Source organism: Rhinolophus ferrumequinum, chromosome 19, assembly GCF_004115265.2.
Source record: "Rhinolophus ferrumequinum isolate MPI-CBG mRhiFer1 chromosome 19, mRhiFer1_v1.p, whole genome shotgun sequence".
NCBI classification, from domain to species: Eukaryota; Metazoa; Chordata; class Mammalia; order Chiroptera; family Rhinolophidae; genus Rhinolophus; species Rhinolophus ferrumequinum.
Window position 1 is genome coordinate 57,701,853 of NC_046302.1, and position 10,279 is coordinate 57,712,131.

A 10,279-nucleotide genomic window follows, 5' to 3' on the forward strand; every position below is an offset into this window, starting at 1 on the left:
CCCAGGAGCGTGGCTGGGGTGGGAGGGAGCTGCTGCTGCCCCGCAGGGCCCTTGGGGAGGTGGGCATGCAGGATCCCGGGCTTCACCTTAGCTACACGGGAAAGGGGCTCCCTTCCTTTCCCAGATCATCCCCTATCCTGGCCCTCACACCCACTGCCTGCTTACCCTGCTTCAGTTCTCCACTGGGTCTGAGTTCCAAGGGCAGGCCGACGGGGGTATTGAGGTGAGGGGAGGGATCTCTGAAACCAGGGTCCTCTCAGCAGGGCTTTCTGGTGAAGAGGCTGCAGCTGGCTCTGTGGTTCGGCCCAACGCCTGCCGTAATGTTTGCACTGGGGCTGGGGGTTGTCAACGAGAAGCATGTTAGGTCAACCTGGCAACTTCTGGGTGTAGACTGGACTGTGGCAGGAGGAGGACAGGCTCGGGCTGGGGATGGACATGGGCACAAGACACTCCACTCGGCTGCGATGCTGACTAAATCATGTCTGGGCTGTTTCAGGCCCTGAGGGTGAGGACACCCTAGAGGAACAGCAGCGAGTTCCCCATTTCCGTGTTTCCAGAGTTGAGGTAGAATTTGTCTGTTTACCTAGCGCACTGAGGGGTGTCTACTCTTGGGGAGGTGGTGGGAGCCCTCGTCTCCTAGCTGAGCACACTGGTCCAGAGGATGCTTCCTTCAAATTCATTGCTAGGGCATACGTCGTTCTTTCACGAGGATGGGTGGACTCAATCGCCAGGCAGCGTCCTCTAGTTGGTCCCAGTGTATGGAACCACCTGGAAGCGTGCTGCTGGAGCTGTCTTGGGCCAGGGAACCAGGCCAGCAGCCAGGACCGGGCACCTCATTTTCACATGCGCTTGGCCTGCCCAGGACACCCCATAGCCTTAAAATCACCATCCACAGAGGTAGGTCTGTGGCCAAGCCAAGGCCACCCAGGCCAGGCTTGCTCAGAGATGACAAGTGTGACTGGTGCTTCTGAAGTGGGGTCCTGGGGCTGAGCATCCACACTGTGACCCCTCGGAACCGGTCACAATTATGGACAAAAGGGAAACGTGGTTGAACTTGGCGATCATTTGTTAATTTTATGAGCTGTACATTTTACAGGTGGGCCATAGGATTATGTAGAGCGTTATCCCTGTGCCGACCCCTAAAGTTAAACCTCAGGTCTTGCACTGTTGATTATTTTTCACATTGGGAGCACAGTATTAACGGAACTGTGATTCCCAGGTTTGTTAGAGGACAGGTTTGTTAGAGAACCAGATATGAGCACGCATGCTCAGACCATTCACGTCTTCACCCAGATGTGGGAATGGGCCCTCGTGCAAGAAAGCATGGTGTGTGCAGGTACCCGGACCTCCCCTTATCTGTGGTTTCACATTCTGAGGTTTGTTACCAGCGGTCAACTGCGGTCTGAAAATATTAAATGGAAAGTTCCAGAAATAAACAACCCGTAATTTTTAAATTGCAGGCTGTTCAGAGCAGCGTAATAAAATCTCGCACTGTCCCACCTGGAACATGAGCCATCCCTTCGTTTCCATGCTTTATATGCTCCCGCCCATTGGTCTCTTAGTAGCCATGTTGGTTATCAGACTGACTGTTGTGGCACTGATTTTATTGTTATAATTATTCAATTTCATTATTACTGTTGTCGTTAATCACTTATTGTGCCTAATTACCTAAACTTTATCACAGACATGTATGTATAGGAAAAACGTAGTAGATAGAGGTTCGATACTCCCTGCAGTTTCAGGCATCCACTGGGAGTCTTGGGAGGTACCCCCGCGGATAGGGGCCACGGCTGTATTCTGACGGGTCCCGCTGAATGGCTGATTTGGTCGTCATTCGCTGTGCGTGCGTCTGCGAGTGTGCGCGTGTTCTCACAGGTGACTGTGCCCACGCCCCAGAGCGCTTGCCGTGTGCGAGTGTGCGCGTGTTCTCACAGGTGACTGTGCATGCCCACGCCCCAGAGCGCTTGCCGTGTGCGAGTGTGCGCGTGTTCTCACAGGTGACTGTGCCCACGCCCCAGAGCGCTGCCGCCCGCATTTGAAGTCCTCCATGTACAGGTGGGGATGGTCTCCTGTCACTCCTCCCTGGCCCCGGGCAGCTGCGATGGTCTCTGTCTGTCCTGTCAACCATCCCTGAAAACACACAGCTCTTTGCCACATTCCCTTAGGATCCGGCTCTGATAATGTGATAATGACTGATTATATTTAATGAGACACCCCTCTCAGGTCGTATCAGTGCATTTTAATAGAGCCTTTCTGGAAAATTTCTTAACCCCAAGTTTCCCAAGTAGTTGATGGTTCAGTAGTGGTTCCTAAGTAGTTGAGCACTGGTTCAGCTAGTTATTCCCTCAAAGATGATGGTTAATAATAATAATAATAGTAGTAGTAATAATATATAAGTAAAATACAGTGGTCAAATAAGAAGCAATGCGTGCAATTATCTCCCCTTGGGATTAACAAGATATGTCACATGTTAAAGGATCTAAAATATCCTGCGGTAAAAAAAATCACATTTCATCTAATGAGTCATTTGCCCTCCAACCCTCTGATTCATGTGACAGCTGTCAATATCCTGTGGTTTCCTTTGGGAAATGCTGCCTTCAACCCGAGAAGTCACTCTGCTGTGCAAAGGTAGCCTGTACTAGGCCGCTGTAACATATACTATTATTGTCCTTGTTGAAATTTTGAAAATAATTATTGTGGTAAAATACTTGTAACATGGAAGTTACCATTTTAAGTGTACAGTTCAGTAACATTAAGTACATCACTTAATGGTGGTGGTGCAGCCATCACCGCCATCATCTCCAGAACTTCTTCATCTTCCCAGACTGACACTCGGTCCCCGTTAAACACTAACTCCCCACCTGTCCCCCAGCCCCTGACACCCACCCTTCTACTTCCTGTCTCTATGAATTTGTCTCCTCTAGGCACCTCATATAAGTGGAATCCTGCAGTATGTGTCCTTTCATTTCTGGCTTATTTCAGTCAGCATAGTGTCCTCAGGGTTCATCGAGGTTGTAGCAGGTGTCAGAATTTCCTTCCTTTTTAAGGCTGAATAATACACCTTATTTTTTGTTCATCCATTCTTCTGTCAGTGGACATTTGGGTTGTTTTCACCTTTGGCTCTTGCGGATAATGCTGCTTTGGACAACTAGGGCTCTGTGACATCTGTCCGGTGTCCCCATGTGTGTGACTTCTGCTTCATCCAGGCAGGGGGCTGCTGGTGCTACACTTGCTGTGTTCTCCTTTTTAGTAAGGACCAGAGCATTTTCATCGCTTGCCGTTGAGGAGTATTTTTGTTTATGGAAACCATAGAATGCTGTCTGTGAAATATCCTGCCCTACAAGTTGACAAGCAGGTCCCTCGTGATGGGAAGGCATGAGGGACTCATAGGTCATTGCTTTGGAAAGGAGAGGCCTGCCAGAGGAGGGGGCAGGGGGCCCTTCCCTTCCCACTTTGCTTCAACAGCCAAATGGACGTCTTTAGAAGGGGGAAGATGCCGCCCTGCAGTGGATGCTCCTCCATTGAAATGTATTTGCTTAGTTTTCCTGGTTGAAACTGAATGTCTGCCACGGAGTTGTAGAGAGGGTAGCTCCAGAAAGCAGGGTAGCCTTGTAGCCTGGGAGCTCGGGTGAGAAACATCATTTTAAAGATCATCTAAGTGCCGGGGAGGCCGCGTCCTTGAAGATGATTTACTTCTCACCGTGTTTCATTTTTCTTTCCCAGCTTATGTTCCCGAGGAAGAACTGAAGGCAGCAGAAATAGATGAAGAAAACGTGGAGGAGGATGGGCTGTCTCTGGACATTCAGGAAAGCGACTGCGTGTGCAATGAGGAAGCAGAGATCAAAGAGGCCCAGAGCTACCAGAACTCCCCGGTCAGCACTGCGACTAACCAGGACGCTGGCTACGGGTCGCCTTTCAGCGAAAACAGCGACCAGCTAGCCCATTTCAAAAGCTCCTCCTCCAGAGAAGAGAAGGAGGACCCGCAGGGTCCAGACAGCGCCCCTTACCCCCAGGACAGCTTGGCACAAATCAAGGCTGTGTACGCAAACTTATTCTCGGAGTCCTGCTGGTCCAGCTTAGCTCTGGATTTAAAGAAGTCCAGTTCCACCACCAGCAACCACGATGTCGGCCAGAAGGAGAGCTCCACCCCCGCCCCCACGCCCCCCGCCACGACCACGGCAACCGCCGGCACCACGGCGAGCACGCCCAGCTCCAGCTCCAGCTCCAGCACCAGCACCAGCTCCAGCACCAGTAGCAGCGGCAGCTCGGGCTACGACTGGCACCAGGCCGCTCTGGCAAAGACGCTGCAGCAGACGTCCTCGTACGGGCTGCTGCCCGAGCCCAGCCTCTTCAGCACCGTGCAGCTGTACCGGCAGAACAACAAGCTCTACGGCTCCGTGTTCACCGGCGCCAGCAAGTTCCGCTGCAAGGACTGCAGCGCCGCCTACGACACGCTGGTGGAGCTGACGGTGCACATGAACGAGACGGGCCACTACCGCGACGACAACAGGGACAAGGAGTCGGAGAAGACCAAGCGCTGGTCCAAGCCGCGCAAGCGCTCCCTGATGGAGATGGAAGGCAAGGAGGACGCCCAGAAGGTGCTCAAGTGCATGTACTGTGGCCACTCGTTCGAGTCTCTGCAGGACCTGAGCGTCCACATGATCAAGACGAAGCATTACCAGAAAGTGCCTCTGAAGGAGCCAGTACCAGCCATCACCAAACTGGTCCCTTCCACGAAAAAGCGAGCCCTTCAGGACCTGGCGTCCCCGTGTTCCCCCGAGCCGGCCGGACTCGCGGCAGAGGCCGCGCTGAGCGAGGCGGCCAAGGACGCGAAGGCCGCCAACCCCTATGTGACGCCCAACAACCGCTACGGCTACCAGAACGGCGCCAGCTACACCTGGCAGTTCGAGGCCCGCAAAGCGCAGATCCTCAAGTGCATGGAGTGCGGCAGCTCCCATGACACTTTGCAGCAGCTCACCGCCCACATGATGGTCACCGGCCACTTCCTGAAGGTCACCACCTCTGCCTCCAAGAAGGGGAAGCAGCTGGTGCTGGACCCTGTGGTGGAAGAGAAAATCCAGTCCATTCCTTTGCCCCCCACCACACACACGCGGCTCCCCGCCTCCCACATCAAAAAGCAGCCTGACTCACCGGCGGGGTCCACGGCCTCGGAGGATAAGAAGGAGCCCGAGAAGGAGAAGGCGCCGGCGGCCGCCGACGCGGAGAAGAAGATCAAGGAGGAGAGCGAGGACGCATCGGAGAAGTTTGAGCCCACCGCGCTCTATCAGTACCTCCGCGAGGAGGACCTGGACGACAGCCCCAAGGGCGGGGTGGACATCCTCAAGTCCCTGGAGAACACGGTCTCCACTGCCATCAGCAAAGCCCAGAACGGCGCGCCCTCGTGGGGCGGCTACCCCAGCATCCACGCGGCCTACCAGCTGCCGGGGACCGTGAAGCCGCTCCCTGCCGTGCAGAGCGTGCAGATGCAGCCGTCCTATGCCAGCGGCGTGAAGTCGCTGTCCTCAGAGCACAACGCGCTCCTGCACTCCCCGGGGAGCCTCACGCCGCCTCCCCACAAGAGCAACGTGTCAGCCATGGAGGAGCTGGTGGAGAAGGTCACGGGCAAGGTCAGCGTGAAGAAGGAGGAGCGGCCCGCGGAGAAGGAGAAGGGCTCACCGGCCAAGGCCGTGTCCCCCGTGGCCAAAGAGAATAAAGACTTCCCTAGGACGGAGGACATCAGCGGCAAGCCCCAACAGAAGAAGGGCCCCGAGGCTGACGTGGGCAAGGCCAAAAAGGATGGGGCGGTGGATGCCCACACCCCCAATGGCACTGAGCCTCTCAAAGCCAAAGTCACCAACGGCTGTAACAACCTGGGCATCATCACGGACCACTCCCCGGAGCCCTCGTTCATCAGCCCGCTGAGCGCGCTGCAGTCCATCATGAACACGCACCTGGGCAAAGTGTCCAAGCCTGTGAGCCCCTCGCTGGACCCGCTGGCCATGCTGTACAAAATCAGCAACAGCATGCTGGACAAGCCGGTGTACCCCGCCACCCCCGTCAGGCAGGCTGACGCCATCGACCGCTACTATTACGAGAACAGCGACCAGCCCATTGACCTGACCAAGGCCAAGAGCAAGCCCCTGGTTTCCAGCGCCGCCGACTCGGTCTCCTCACCGCTGCGGGAGAGCGCGCTCATGGACATCTCCGACATGGTGAAAAACCTCACGGGCCGGCTCACCCCCAAGTCCTCCACACCCTCCACGGTGTCCGAGAAGTCAGACGCTGACGGCAGCAGCTTCGAGGAGGCGCTGGACGAGCTGTCACCCGTACACAAGAGGAAAGGGCGCCAGTCCAACTGGAACCCCCAGCACCTGCTCATCCTGCAGGCCCAGTTTGCCTCAAGCCTGCGGGAGACCCCGGAGGGGAAGTACATCATGTCGGACCTGGGGCCTCAGGAACGCGTGCACATCTCCAAGTTCACCGGGCTGTCCATGACTACCATCAGCCACTGGCTGGCCAACGTCAAGTACCAGCTGCGGAGGACAGGGGGGACGAAGTTCCTGAAGAACCTAGACACAGGGCATCCTGTTTTCTTTTGCAACGATTGTGCCTCTCAGTTCAGAACTGCTTCCACATACATAAATCACCTAGAGACACACTTGGGCTTCAGCTTGAAGGACCTGTCCAAGCTGCCACTAAATCAGATTCAAGAACAGCAGAATGTCTCAAAAGTCCTGGCGAACAAAGCTTTGGGCCCGGCCGGGACTGCCGAGGACGACCTGGGCTCCACATTCCAATGTAAGCTGTGCAACCGGACTTTTGCGAGCAAGCACGCAGTCAAACTGCACCTCAGCAAGACCCACGGCAAATCCCCAGAGGACCACCTGATCTATGTGACAGAGTTGGAAAAACAGTAGCGTCCAGGTATGCAAGGGACCGCGGCACATTGCACTAAACGTCGTCTTCGTACTGCACTAGGCCTGGCCTGAGCCTCCAAAATCAGCCTTTCCTTTGTTGCCGAACTGCCTGTCTGGACCTTGGTTTTTCTTACACATATTTTGTAGTTATATTTATATGCTCTTTGTCCGATTGTGCATGTTATTTTTCTTTTTCCGTGAGTCAAAGTCTGACCTTTATTTTCAACATCTGTTCTTGATGTTAAGCTATCTTTTGTAGGAAATAGTGGGGCACACTACTCAGAGACATTTACTTAGCAGGAAAGAAAGACACAAATAACAATGATAAAAAGACATCCTAAAATTACAAAGTTGCCATGACAATAAAGGTCACAGAACCTAGTAGTGTCAAATTTAACCCTTTGAGGACTGTAATCGCATCTCTGTGCCTTTCACTCAAAAAAAAAAAAAGAAAGAAAAAAAGGCTTAAGGCATTTCATTCAGATCAAAAGCTGTGTCAGACACAAAACTTATTTAATAATTAAAAATGAGCTTTTATATGCAGACTGGTTTGTGAAGGAAGCATGCATGCAGCTGTTGGAAGACAGAATGTTGTCTAGGACTTGCCGGGTTAGGAAGCCACAACTTCACACGTTTAAAACAAAAAACAAAACAAAACAAAAAAACTAACAACAGCAAACACCCCAGTTGCCACTATGCCCAAACCCTCTGGATGCTGAAAAAAATGCCACTTTTGGCAAAAAAAAAGTATGCAAGCTATTATTTAAAAATGTGTAAAAATGCTATTTCTTTTTTTTCCTGTAAAATACTGCGGTTTATAGTTATTTACAAATGTAAGCTTTGGTACAAGCTGACCTTTCTATAGCGTGCTGCATTGGTAAACGAAAAAAAAAATGGGGCAAATGTGGGAGTTCTTTCCTTGTACATTGCCAGCATCAGCTTAAAAACTCCTCTATGTTACATATCGTACCATTTTAATCTATTCAACTTTCTTTGTACCTTCTGGCTGTATGCTTTCTCTTTTAACTTTTTATATTGTCATTTTATATTAAATTTCTGTGTATATAATGTAAAACCACAATTTTTGAATAAAATTTAGTTCCTGCAGCTTGATTTAAATAGAGAAATTTTACTGGCACTTGCATCTTTCCGGATGCATGTATATCAGACAAAAATAAATAAATGAAAACAAAGCAAGCAATGCACTATTAATTATACGTTTTGGTGTTCTATCATTAATATTGTACATTTGGATTCACACAATTAAGTCCACTGTTTTCTCAACTGTAAAATAAATCCACACGCAGTTCTTGATTTACGTAGATTGTCATGTCGTCATTGTTTTGCCTTTGAGATGTTACTACAGCAGGAAGAGGTATTGCTTATGCCATAAGCCACCAAAAATTCTATTCAGAATTATCACTTGACGATTTGTGTGCTGACATCCGTCACTCAAATGATAAGCATTGCATTTTTTAAAATTATAATTAAAATTTTTGACTGCACTGGGTGCTACTGAGTTTAGCCATCGAGCGATGGCTGTTTTGTACCTAGATAAAATGAGGACCTTTGTTCAGAGAATCCTCCCAGACTGTTTACAGATGCTCACACTGATCTGGTCTGTATATCGGGACTAATGATAGGCTTAGGAGGTGGGTCTCCCCGTAGCAACAAAGACCCGGGGCCTTAGGACTAGTTCTGCGTTGCTCTAAGGGGGAAAGTCTGATACCTGTCCTTTAAAAATGGACAATTTTTAAAAACAGGCTGCCCTCTGTTTTGTGTTTGGGACTAGTCCTCCTTCTGCAGGAGGCTCTGGGGTGCCTGTGGGCCCAGCAGGACTCTGGGCAGGTGAGGGCTATGACCCCTGACCCCTGAGGTCCAGGGCTTCAGTCTCTTTAGGGAAACACTGATGCCAAGGCCCCCCGCCTCTTTTATCCCCAGAAGTACTTCAGGATGTGGCAGGAAAAATTCTTATCTCCCTTTAGATTAAATTTTGCATGAAAAGTGTTTCTGAGCCAGAGTTGAACTTCCAGCGCTCTGTTCGGAAGCAGCCAAGCAGTTGTGCTGTTTCCACTATTTGCCTATTGAGGGGCCAGCCAGGCTGCTCTGTTTCCCTTAATGATTGTGGGAGAGCAGGTCCGGTCCCCGTGTTTACACGGCCTTTGTACGAATGCCGCAGATGCCAGCGAGGTTTGCCACACTCTTCTGACTTTTTTCATCCTAAATAGCTCTGTTCTTTAGGAGCGTCAGCCATTTAGACATTTTGGTTCAATTACTGGGTGATTCTGTACATTGGGCTCTAGGGGTGACGGAGAAGAGTAAAAATCACTCCTATGGTGGAACGTCTGGTCTTTGCCTAATAATCCTTTGAAGTTACGTTTGTTGTACCTCAGGCCCACAAATGCATGACCGTGTGATTTCATCGTGATAGGGCAAGAGTCAGACGCAGCAGGTGAAGTGGTTGATGAAGGGAAGAGCTCCGAGGAGAGGCTGCTGGCTTCAGTCCCAACCAGCAGCCGCTGACCTGACCCGAAAGCTGCCTGCAGCCTGAGTTCTGACACTGGGTCCTCGGCCCAGAATTCGGGTTTTCCTTTCTTAATTTTTTTCCTTGTCTAATTCCTCAACCACATTGCTATCTTGTCATCAGCCCTAGTTCCCCGACAGTGGAGAGAAGACTCGGTCGTCTTGCTGCCACTCACTGGTAATGAAAATGGTGTTCCCCGCTCCATTTAGTGAGCTGACTCCGTGCAAGGGACTGTTCTGGGCCTTCACACACACATTCACACATCCGGACCTCAGCCCAGTATGCGCAGGGTCCTGTTACTGCCACCCACCTTCACAGGTAAGGAGCTCCAGCACAGCACTGAGGTGCAGGGCTTGTGATCGACAGAAACTGAGCTCTGAGCCCAGGGGGTTTGTCCCCCCTTTGCTGGCGCCGGGGAAGGTGTGGCAGCAAAGGGCCTGGCATCTCCTGTAGGATGAGGACCAGAGCTGAGTGTTTTGGGTGATGATGCTGACGGGATGTGAGGAGCCACCCCGAGCAGACGTGCATTCTTCAAATCGCCTCCAGCTGTGGGCCACATCTGGTCGCAAAATGGGCCCGCTCTATCTTCCGTTGGATCTGAAAAATAAGTTGAGATAATGTTTGTTATGAATTTGTAGCAACTTCAGTGTCTACAGGTCTACCTAGTAATATAAAGTAATACGAAAACTCAATTTGTATAAATGCAGATAGATTGAATAATCCAGGGATGCGATCGGACACCTCTAATTTGAATCTTTACTTTACAGATGTTTCTGCTTCCTTAAGCTCTGTTTGGGTAGACGTGTCCATCCTCTCCTTCCTCTAGTCTTGTGTATCC

The 10,279-nt window shown here is 51.2% G+C and overlaps 1 protein-coding gene across 1 annotated transcript in view; it reads left to right on the plus strand.

Annotated features, from left to right (window-relative positions):
• TSHZ1 (teashirt zinc finger homeobox 1) overlaps positions 1-7,590 on the plus strand; it is a 74,997-nt gene extending 67,407 nt beyond the window's left edge. Inside the window, exon 2 of the mRNA XM_033087524.1 lies at positions 3,724-7,590. Coding sequence (XP_032943415.1) covers positions 3,724-6,917 — 3,194 coding nt within the window. The 3' untranslated portion in view covers positions 6,918-7,590. The remainder of the gene's footprint in view (positions 1-3,723) is intronic.
• Positions 7,591-10,279: the final 2,689 nt, after the last annotated feature.